This window comes from Alternaria viburni, assembly GCF_023758015.1.
Source record: "Alternaria viburni strain BMP 2772 chromosome Unknown scaffold_24, whole genome shotgun sequence".
In the NCBI taxonomy this organism is placed as follows: Eukaryota; Fungi; Ascomycota; class Dothideomycetes; order Pleosporales; family Pleosporaceae; genus Alternaria; species Alternaria viburni.
Window position 1 is genome coordinate 411,374 of NW_026055793.1, and position 11,179 is coordinate 422,552.

General features: G+C 53.4%; 5 protein-coding genes across 5 annotated transcripts; 3 read left to right on the forward strand and 2 right to left on the reverse strand.

Annotated features, from left to right (window-relative positions):
- Nucleotides 1–200: 200 nt before the first annotated feature.
- On the reverse strand, nt 201–764 carry J4E79_009357 (uncharacterized protein; the record flags this gene model as incomplete). The annotated part of the gene is made up of 1 exon (XM_049358203.1): nt 201–764. The coding sequence occupies one exon, from the start codon at nt 762–764 to the stop codon at nt 201–203; it is 564 nt and encodes a 187-aa protein (XP_049207419.1).
- Nucleotides 765–2,423: 1,659 nt separating this feature from the next.
- On the forward strand, nt 2,424–4,902 carry J4E79_009358 (uncharacterized protein; the record flags this gene model as incomplete). Its single annotated transcript, XM_049358204.1, has 6 exons — nt 2,424–2,481; nt 2,541–2,916; nt 3,097–3,220; nt 3,324–3,491; nt 3,545–3,820; nt 3,868–4,902. 6 exons carry the CDS (start codon nt 2,424–2,426, stop codon nt 4,900–4,902), a joined length of 2,037 nt encoding a protein of 678 aa, XP_049207420.1.
- A 349-nt stretch (nt 4,903–5,251) lies between these two features.
- On the forward strand, nt 5,252–6,403 carry J4E79_009359 (uncharacterized protein; the record flags this gene model as incomplete). The annotated part of the gene is made up of 1 exon (XM_049358205.1): nt 5,252–6,403. The coding sequence occupies one exon, from the start codon at nt 5,252–5,254 to the stop codon at nt 6,401–6,403; it is 1,152 nt and encodes a 383-aa protein (XP_049207421.1).
- A 704-nt stretch (nt 6,404–7,107) lies between these two features.
- On the reverse strand, nt 7,108–7,599 carry J4E79_009360 (uncharacterized protein; the record flags this gene model as incomplete). Its single annotated transcript, XM_049358206.1, has 2 exons — nt 7,108–7,343; nt 7,494–7,599. 2 exons carry the CDS (start codon nt 7,597–7,599, stop codon nt 7,108–7,110), a joined length of 342 nt encoding a protein of 113 aa, XP_049207422.1.
- A 384-nt stretch (nt 7,600–7,983) lies between these two features.
- On the forward strand, nt 7,984–9,712 carry J4E79_009361 (uncharacterized protein; the record flags this gene model as incomplete). The annotated part of the gene is made up of 2 exons (XM_049358207.1): nt 7,984–8,476; nt 8,613–9,712. 2 exons carry the CDS (start codon nt 7,984–7,986, stop codon nt 9,710–9,712), a joined length of 1,593 nt encoding a protein of 530 aa, XP_049207423.1.
- Nucleotides 9,713–11,179: the final 1,467 nt, after the last annotated feature.

Sequence of the window (11,179 nt, forward strand, 5' to 3'; positions counted from 1 at the left end):
AATGAGCGATACGTTGCAGGTTTGAGGCTGTATATCATCCATCGTTGCAGCAACGCCGTGTTGTGGAGTTGAACGTATTGAATCGAAAGGTAGATCAACTATTTCGTTTGAACCGCGCTTCCGAGCCAACAATAACGATATTTGTTTATTGCGCTGAAAAAGGGACTGCCAGATGATGTCGTACGGAAAGGATGGGAATTTCAGTTGCCGAATAGGACATGTACCGCATTCACGAGTGCTGCGGTAGTGTAGTCGTTGACAGTGACAAGTGCTGGAAAGTCGTATGCCGCGTTGACATAGGACTGGCCCATAGCGCCATCATCGATGAGAATTAGGATCATTGGAAGTCCTGGTATAGTATCGCTTTTCGGTATCTTCTTCGAGAGGCTCCGTGCAAATTTTAATTGCCGTTCGAAAGCCTGCGCATGATTGCTGATGACGTTCGAGGTGGCGCATATAAGGACGATGACTGCTCCGCTGGTTGGCAGGAAATCGGCATGCATCTCTGTCATGCCAGAGTCGAGACGGTATGGGACGTGTCGTACTTGTCTTGGTAGAGCACGGCCGAGAGGCTCGAAAGGGTCCATGTCTTTCGCGAGCGTCGTCGATGGCGGATGAGGTACGAAGGGGGTGAACAGGGTGATGATCTCTGCTTCGTTCAGGCGCCGCAATCTTTCAAGAGTCTGTGTCGGACATCGTACAATCTTGGCGGCTCCGGAAGATGGATTCTGCGTCGCGGTCGACCTGCTAGATGTTGAAGTCATCTTGGGTCGATGTCTGTTGCTCTTCGAGGACGGTTGGCTCTTTCGTTCACCCATCACTACGCAGCTGCGGATGTTACTTTGGTGACGGTAAAGAAGCACCAAAAGGTCTTAGGTGAGCCAGTCGAGAGGAAGATTTGAGATTGCTTTGTGCATCGTTTGCAAAAGCGCGGCTCTTATATTTCGATCGCCCAAACTCAAGTTCCCATAGCGAATCGACTCTTGCTTTTGCAGGGAAGAGACACCGTCAGAACACTGTGCCGGTTGACGTTGCAAGCCGAAGCCAGCCGGCAACGGGCGTAAGATGTTATGCTGAATGGCAAGGTAGGCGGTCCCGGCTATGGGATTCAGGAGTACAAAAAGCAGCTATGCAAGGTTGCCAGTAGCCACCCTAGGAATCGTCAAATGAGGTGCTAATGTCGAGTGCTTGTGGATCGCTAAGTGGACCGTGACCTTGTTAATAGTAGCTGAGGCTCCTCCCACCCTGTTCGATTAGAATCAAGCTGCTGAAGATGTATGTCAATACGATAGATAGTAATACTTGGGGTGGTACCAGATAAAGAACGAAGAAAGTAGTACATGACCGCGGCCAGGCACTCTCCGGTGCAGATAAAGAAGTGCATCCCCTACCGTAGTGGGCGGAGATCTTACCGATTGGATGACGTTTTCCCGTTCGTAGCCATGACTGACACGACAGAAGCGTTGCCGTAGCGTGCTCGCGCATGTCAGTAAGGAGCACAACGGGCGTATAAGTGCACGGCGACGGTTGCATCGGGTAGCAGCAGGATCGTGTATCGAGAATAGATGACGCCACATCCAATCGCAGATCCAAGGCTCCACATTGATCACCTTGTAGGCCTTGGGATGCGCGTGTCAGCCTACTGTAGATGAAGGGCAGTCCTAGAGGCCCGTCGGCCGTCCTGATAGAGAATGATGATCCAAGGAAAGCCGGCCACTCATTCCAAAGCAAGGACCAACAGCCAGGTTGATAATGAAGGTCGATACCCGACGCGTGCTTGTCATAGCGGGCAAGGCGTACAACGCGCGGGGGTCAGTACAATTCGAGTCAAGGTTGCAGGAGGCGTGCTTGAGTTGATGGCTGACCCGCAAGGCCACCGTCCATTGTGGGCCAGTAGCAGTTGCGCAAGCCGCAATCATTACATTTCGATGCTTGCTGTGTAACACAAAGGGTTGACCTCGATGTGGCGATGGCGAGAGCTGCGATGCATGCTCCAGTGATGACACGGCCATGCGGGTGACATCTGCACGATTGATTGAATCAAGCACGAGTAGCGTGAACGAGCCGCGGATGGCCAGACCGGCAGCCGCGATGCTGTGTGCCCACACATGAATATTGGCGATGATGTCGAGGCTGGTGATATATTGATGGCATCGTTGAAGCAATCTGGTGCGAGCAGAGAGAACTGTGGAAAGGGTGTGTCGAGCGCGATGTGTTAGCGGGGCTCCTCGCTTGGTCGTAGCCCATCGAAACGGGGAAGGCGCGATCAGGCTGTCAACAACCACCATCGCGACGCGTCTGCACCATCAACGGTTCATACAACAACAGCTGACAGCAGTCTTACTGTATGCGCGTTGCATTGGCAGTGTGATGCCATCGGTCGCCGGTAACCCCACATCGACTTCGCTCCAAGCCAGCTACTGATGGACTCAGCAGAAGAGCGGCCCACGCTGCAGGAGACGCTAAACTTACTGCATCAAGGTAGGTGTCGATATGCGGCAACGAGCCCGGTCAGGATCAGTGCTTACACCGGCTTGCAGCATCTAGAACAACAGCAAAGCAACGGACCGTCAAAGTCTCCAGCATAGTCGATGTCATCTGCCGTTACGCCTCGGAAGATGGTCTTGACCAGGATGCGCTGCGAGACATAGTGCAGCTTGCGTCGGTGAAGACCCTGCTAGACCAAACCACCATCACGACCTTGATAAAGAACTTGTACCCGTCTCAAAAGGTTCCAGGCGATGTTGTTATTACTATTGTTGGTGCGCTTGGGCAGGGCAAGGGCAAGCCTTCGCCCGGTACACAAGACAGTCTTGTGAAATGGCTCATCGCGATCCATGAGGTCGTGGAAAATTCGAGCGTCCTGTCCCGACTATATGGTGTGCTGTTTGGCATGCTCGACATGATCAGTATCAGGTGTGTCACTTCGGCCTGTCACCAAGAACATAAGTGCTAAATTTAGCAGGACATCTTTGTGCCATCTGCTGTCCTTGATCACCCGCAGGAAACACGTTAAACCATTCCGGATTCAACAGCTGTATGTACACAGCTTGCAGCATCGATACGACCAGATACCGATAACTGATCTTACCCCAGACTAGAGCTGTCTCGCGGTCTCGGCAACGAGCCTGCGCTCCAGGGTCTCCTCCGTGTCTACAAGGATTACTATCCCGATATAATACTCGGAAGCACTTCCACAAGCCGGAAGTCGTTCGCTCCGGTGAGTATCCGTCTCTCGTACCACCACAAATGCAACCTCAGATCCCCCACGCTACTTCCCCGCATCTCCTTGTGGCACTGCCGGATGAAAGCTAACTCGATAGCGACCTGATGCCGAATGGCAAGCCAAGATCGTTGCCATCCAAGAGGCTAGTGTGGCGGAAGACGACTCGAATGTAGACGGGCAGAACGGTTTCAAGGTGCTACGAAGAAGACTCAAGGGCAGCAAAGGATCGGCGATTCCGGACGTGCATACCTACCATGCGACCGAGGTGGGCAAACATCTCTGTTCATTATTCGAGCACGTACTAACGCTGTGTGACAGAGCTCAGCAACCCTTGAGGGCATTGATAGCGTGGACGATTTTGTGGAGAAGCTCGACAGGATAGAGCCACCGGGCCAGCTGGTAGCGCTCCTCGTGGACCCGTTGCTACAGAAGTACATCGATCTGAAGCCATCATCAATCACAGCCAGTCGATTAGGAAATTGGCTTGCGACGTGCCTGGAAGAGCAGTTCGACGAGTGCCGACAAGGTGCTGCGAACGACAAGTACCTATCTGAAATCCTCGATGGACTTCTCAGGTACGCCCAGTACACTAAGGTAAGTGCGTTAGCATGTTTCACGTGCAGCCAGCTGATCGATCAAAGTCACTGCATCCTACAGTATTGAGGTTCCTTCGCGCGTACCTACCGATATGGGACGGTCAGCAAGACCTTGACTCTTTATTAAGCCTCGTCTCTTATGTTCCGATCGAACTGTTCGATGACGCCCATACGACCTATCTATTTTCTGTCGAACGAGCTCTAGCACCTCATGGCATCACTGCGTATGCGAAGCTCGTCGATTTCTACACGGCTTTACTGCAGCACCAAATGACCCAAACAGCATCTGGACCTGCCGATCAAAGAGAGACGAAACAGGAAGTACTGAGCGACCTAGTCGAGCATGTAGCCACCTTATTCACTTCGGCTCTCGTCTCCATCCCCCCAGGTTCCAGCACCACCCTCACATCATTCATCCTCTCGTTCTACGAACTCCTCAGCACCTCCTCGAAACCACACGTCATCCCCATCCATCTCCCGCCAATGCATCTCGTCTACCTCCTCTCCCAGGACGCTTCCCCAACAACACTTGCCCGCATCTGCGGCATCATCGGCTCCTACAAGCTAGCGTTCGATGCGCATCCCAAGCCGGTCAAAACATACTACCCCGCAGAAGTCACCGATGCATTCAACTGGTGTCTGCGCGACATGTACAATCTGGTGTGGGTGTCTCGTGGTCTTCTCGTTCAAGATCAGAAGAGCAAGGGGTTGTATTGCGATACGATACTAAGGGGTACACTTAACGAGTATCTACGCAGAGTTGATCGTGGATACACTATTGGGGTTGCGTTTACGTTGTCGTATAACGCGTGGTTGGCCTCGCTGTCTGCTGCGGCGTGGCGTGCGGTCGAGAAAAGGGAGGTTGGGAAAGCGGGTGAGCGGAATGTGACGCGGTATCACGACGGGCCTGTTAGTGAGAAGAGTCTGGAGGTGCTCAAGAGCAAGGGTGGTGTGAGCGTTGATTGGGAGGGCGCAGATGGGTATAAGGTTATGGTGCTGCAATGGCTCACTGAGAGGGGCTTGGGTGGGATTAGGGATCTGATGTTCGCTACCGTCATCAACTTGAAGGGTACGGCCTGATACACACCAATCATATAGACCAAAGATGTCAAACAAGTTGGAATATCAGTCTAGTGTCCGGTCTGATGTTCATGGCGCCTCAATGTCAAAACTCGTAACCTCACGACACGCGCAGCGCCTATAAAATTTCAAACATGACCCAAGTATATTCTGAACCTCTTCTAAGTGTGGTTCTGATGATTTCGGCCAATTGTTGTCGCGCGTGCGACTTCGTTTTTCTCGATCGACCGCTACTATTTTAGCAACGCCACCTGGGCACGCTCACAGTATTTCATATCAACGCATCTCATCCGCATCAGCACTTCAACACTCGCAATCATTAGTTTAGCACCTTCCAGACCGAGCAAAAATGGACGAACACAACACAGCTCAAAAACCACGCAAGCGCAAAGCGTCCAACCCCGATCCCGCGCCACCGCGTACGCACCACGTGATCGAACACTACAAACCATTGCCCTACGAAAAGTCCTACGGTCTCATGGGACGATGCAGAATCTGTCCCGAAAAGAAGAACCTCATTATATGCAGCGACTGCAATGCCATGTTTTACTGCAGCTCCGAACATCAAGCCCTCAACAAGAAAACGCACCAGACACTCTGCGACAGACTCCAAGAACTTCACGGCCTCATCGCTGGTTCTGAGGACGCGCTGAAACGGAATTCGGGAGATGCGGGTACGCCTAAAGACCCGTTTAGGACTGCGGGTGGCAGGTTTTGGGAGTATGAAGCGACGAGGGAGTATATGTACCGGAGGAGGGATCTGCTGTATGAGCTTTATAGTGTCAATACTACAGCAGCGGTGCAGCAAGCGTTAGACGAAGCCTTTGCCCTTTTACAACTGGATTCTGCGGATCATCTACAAATGCGTTGTCTAGTACCCTGGCTGCTCCTCCGCCTAAAACGCGACCAAGACTGTTACGACTTCTGCAAATGGTGGGTCACAAAAGGGACCTCCGAAGAACACGACTGGACCTCCGAAACCTTACCTCTTGTCGGCGAAGACGCGTTCGAATCCCTCGAAGTCTTTGAGCGGATTAGAGAACCCGGATCCACGGCTCCTGCATCCGAGTCGTTCACGTTTCTCCTCGCCATCTTACTAGTCAAACTCCGCATGGTCTACGAGATGAAATTCCAGAAACACGGTAAAACCTCCACCGAGGTGAAAGATAGCAAAAGTGCCATCATACTATCCATCGTCGACAGTCGCGTGAAAGAAGAATGGATACCGCTTATCCAGTCGGTGGAAAACCAGGCCAGAACGCTATATCGTGCTGTTGCGGGAGCGAACAAACACTTTTGGCCTGCATTCCTCAATCGAGCTGATGATGGCCTGGAGGACGCACCGCCGGAGTCGGCTGGTGTGGGCGATGAGGCGGAGATGAAGATTAAGTTGAGGGAGTGTATGAATGCTTGGTTGGAGAGTCTGGGGGCTGAGGGGTTGGTTTCGGATATGGAAATGGGTATGGATCATGAGCCATGGTGGTGCTCTAATAGGGAATAGAGCTCTACATTCTGTGTATGAATACTCATGATTCACTCAATTCCAAAGTGTCGGGAGTCTACCACTACGGTACGTGAGCCACATCACGTCACATCGCAGAGCGCGCGTAAACATACAGACAAGTCGTCCGATCTCGGCGTCGAGCATAGCCGCCCATGTATCATGCAGTTGGAATGTGACAGATGCTGGCGGGCATGCATGATGCATATACGAAGTATGTCACAGCGCATGCTGCGACGTTCACGTGAGGTGCTGGCTAGGGTCGAGATGTGTTTGCTCGATGTGACGTGCTGTGTGCATGCTCTTGGAAGGGTTACTCGAGATATATGCGATGTGTCTGTGGGGCGTAGAGAGAGAGTGTGTGTGGGAGAGAGAGCAGTGTGGTGGTTTGGTATTAACATTACTGAGGTTATTGTACGTCTATAGTCGTTGGGGAATAGGTCTGCCTGAATTGGCGAATGGAACTCCTTCCTGCGCCTTGCCTTATGCATGTGTTTGGGACTGTTGTGTGCCTGGAGTCCGTACTGTCGTCTGAGGGTAGGCGGTAGAAGCCTGACTCCGTCGGGGCGCAACAAGCCGAAGCCTTCCTGCCCTCCAATACGCGGCCATGTTCCCAGGGCATCCAGTCAAAGCAGAGCTTCGACGCCCCTCACCAGACCCCATCATCTCCAGCGTATCCTTTCTAATCCATTTCGTGCGTATCCCTATAACTCCATCATCCCCCGCCCATTGTTCATAGCACCCGCACCCGCACCCAGCGGCCCATTCGGCGTGACCCCTGTGTCCATACCCCCGGTTTTAGGTACTGAGTTACTCGAAAGCGAATCGTGGTTGCCGGATAGGTAGTAGAACATGCGGTTTGCGATGATCGTCAAATGCTCGGGGAGGTACAGCGACGCGGCGATTATGAGGAGGGAGAGGAGGAGGAAGAGTACGGAGTCTGCAAAAACCACATCGTTAGCAACTGTCCTAAAGTAGTACCAAAGGTCGGTGTGTGAGGAGAGCGACCCGGATAGGGGCGGTGGCTCGTCTCCAAGAATCGAGTTGAGAATGCGGTTTGATGCGGTAGGACAGGGGATTCATGACATACTGAAAATGAATTTCTCAGTCGACGTCAACATGTACAGCGAGAAGGTGACTTCATATTGATAGCGCTTGCGCTGGAACCAGCGGAGGAGGGCGGATGGGTACAGCATTGCGGCGATGAGGAGCGTGGATGCGCTGGCTAGGAGGAGGATGGCGGATAGCGTCGTCGTGTCAATCATAGACTTTTCGGTATGTGTCGTCGTAGTTGCGCGTGCGAAAAGGCGGGTTTGGAAGTGGGATTGGAGGGTTAATGTGTCTGGGCGCAAATGTTAGGAGCGGTGGATGATGGGGGAGATTGAAGGGTTCAGGGACGCGGATTCGGAGCAGGGATGGTGCGATTGCCTGATTAAGATCGGGAGCGGGTGGTCTAGCGCGTGAGCTGCATGGCATCATCAACGAACACGCGTGCGAGAAGTTTCCACACAGGACCAGCGATGCCAATGCTGTTGCAATGCCTCCGCCGTGCCGTCTCCCTCCCTAACACACACCCAACAATGCGCCTCCTCCCCGCCCTCCGCTTCCGCCCCAATGTCCCACTTATCCGCACCGCGCACCTCTCCACCTCTCCACCCCTCAACAATGGCAAATCGCTCCCACCCCGCACCCCCCTCCTCGACGCGGATCTAATCGAGAACTTCCTCAAAGGCTCCGGCCCAGGTGGGCAAAAGATCAACAAAACCTCCTCCGCCGTCCAGCTCAAACACATTCCCACTGGTATCGTAGTGAAATACCAGGACACGCGGTCAAGAGAGATAAACCGGAAGATGGCGAGGCGGATTCTGCAGGAAAGGATTGAGGAGATGGAGTTGGGGGAGGGGGCGCGGACGAAGGTGAAGGCGAGGGAGAAGGCGAAGAAGAAGGCGAGTAGTGGGAAGAAGGCTAGGCGGAAGTATAGGGCGCTTGCTGGGGAGAAGGAGGGTGAAGAGGGGGAAAGTGGAATTGCACAGGGGGAAGAAGTAGAGGACAAGGTCGAGGTTGTCGATAAGAGTAAGACAGCGGGCAGTTGATGATATCGACACTTGCAACCGAGGGATGCGGAAGAAACGGGGACAGGTGAACGCGTCACTCTGATCTAGTCTTCACTCGCATCTTGACTGGGGAACTGCGAATGGACTAGCGCAAGGCCTCTACGCTGTTTCCGATCACGCCTTTGCCTTCAGCGCGACTTCCCCGTTGTCGTACGCAACGACTGCCTCATCAACCCTGCTATTCCACACCAGCTTCTTCAGCTTCAATCTCAACATGAGGTCGCTCAGCAATGTTGCGTCCCGCCGCTTCGCCAGTGTCACAACCAGAAAACTTTCAAGCGCTTCCAATGGTCTTCTAACAAGGCCTGGCGCGAAAGTTAACACTGGCGCCCACGGTGGAGGCCCTCGGTATCGCAACTTCAGTACATCCAACAAAGCACTTGATGGTTACGCATTCAACCCGTTCACCAAGACACTTCCGTTCAGAAAGCCACTTCCGTTCCTCAGCGCGAAGTGCCTCGAAATCAAAGACGCAGACTTCGCATGGTTCACGGCCCTCAACGTCGCCGTCCGTACCCAGAGGAACAGAGTCTACCTGTCACATCCCGACTGCACCCCGCGTCTCGTTTTGCACGACTACCAACACACCCTGCGTGTCGTCGCCGACGCCGAGTGGATTCTGCGGAAAGAACAGAGGACGCATCAATGGGCTCGGGACATTGATTCCACACTCCTGTGGGTATTATGCATGACGCACGACATCACCCACGACATGAGTGACGCATGGTATCTCTCCTCAGACGAGAAGCGGAATCAATGGCAAATCGTACGCGAGTTCTTGAGGGCAGCGGGATGCCCGCCCAACATCATTTGGCAGGCATCTTGTCTCGCTGCCCGCCTCTCGGGTGCTATTCAGCTTGATGAGCAAGGGTTCACCGTCACCAACTTCTCTCACGGGCAGCCCATCCACCGCGTCTTACGTGATGCATATCACCTCCAACGACTGGGCGCTGTGGGCGTGGCTCGATATTTCTATTTCCATGGTATGGATGAAGGATACAGGGAGCCTGGGGTTGGTTTCGATGTCAGCTGTCTGCGGCATATGCACGGCGGGCAGTACGTCGAGCGGTTCACGACAGAGACCGGGGCGGAAATGGCGCACCAGCGGTATATGTGGACAACACACAAGTTTCTGAATGGGTGGGATGCTGAGAATGATGTGGGCTCTGTTGCGACGGGGCGAGGGTTCAGGTAGTGCTGGATATGTGGTGGTTCTAGTAGTATACACGGGCATGCATGGATTTCTTCTCCTTCGAAGGAGCAAGATAGTCCTGACTTTCCGCGGCAATGAGACTCCTCTCTTGACTCTTCTCTTGTTTAGTCCTCTTCTTGCGCGTGAACAACCTCGCAATCTGACTCCACAATCCCACCCTCTCTTCCCTCTTCACGCCCTTCTCCCCCCTCCACATCCTCCTCTCTCTCCACCTTGTCAAACGTCCCCTTCGCCATCGACCCATGCGCCTTGAACAACCGGCGCACCTCTTCTTTCTCCTCCAGCACTCTACAAGCTCCCCTCTCTATCAGATCCAGAATCGGAACGCCAAGCTACCTTCCCTCATCAGCTACACGCCCCAGCTCCTCCAGACAGTACCTCACCAGCTCGACATTGCCAGCTGCCGCCGCTGCTAACCCTACTCTATCGCCTTTATTTCCGCAGTCGAAATCTCTCCCCCGCGGAAAGTATTCTACAGAGGTTTTGAAGATGAGCTGGCGGTACCCGACGGCGATGTCGTGTGGGTGGGAGAAGTCGTGCGTGGAAATGATTATTTATCTGGTTCCGTCTGCATTCTTAATGAAGGGTACAGATCTGAATGGAAGCTTACCAAACTCAATTCTCTATTTGAAAAGTCCAGACACTTCAAATCAGCGGGCCTGGCATCATCTTTTTAGCTGCCCAGCATGCACAACCCCATCACCCAAAATCCCGTCTCTAACACCAAAGCCAAACCCACCATCAATCTCATCCGTGTAGAAACCCCCGGCCATACATATCCCCCAAAACGCATCGCCAAGCCCCTCCCACCCCATCGCAATGTTGTCAAAGCCATGCAAGCTCCGTATTCCTCGCATGCCGCATCTCCCTTACTCAGATCTCTTACTGCCAAAAATAGCATGCGCGCAGGGCCGCCCAGCGTCGCTTCCAGCCGTTAGGGCCGCAACGGTAACCCACAAAGAGCTTACTGCTACCCCACCGCAATAACACGAAAGTCATGCTTTGGAAGGCCTGATCGCAAGGTGTTGCCGGAAATACGATGGGAAGTGTCGGTGGATTAGTTATGTGTTTTGGGGCGAGGGATGGAGATGCGCGGCGCTGCGCGAGGGTGGTGACAGGGGACACAGACGTCATTTCCTTATGCGGTCTGACCGGAGCTTCAGAGATGGGATACCCCTTCCAACGCGACTGACGCAACCGTCTCTTCCTTTACTGCGCAATCCCATTAACTTTCCCATTGTTGCAGGTTTCCGCGATGCCACACTACCGCGCACATGCCTCTCGTACGAAATCCGAGGACCCGTTGAGCGGCGAAATTGCTTTTCGTCACGAGCGCCCGCCGTTCAGGCCTCTGCGTAGTAAGCTCGTATTAGGACCGACCGGGCACACAACTGTCCTAAGATCGACACCAGGGTACGCTGTCGAAGTGGATCTTAAAGCGTAGAATGA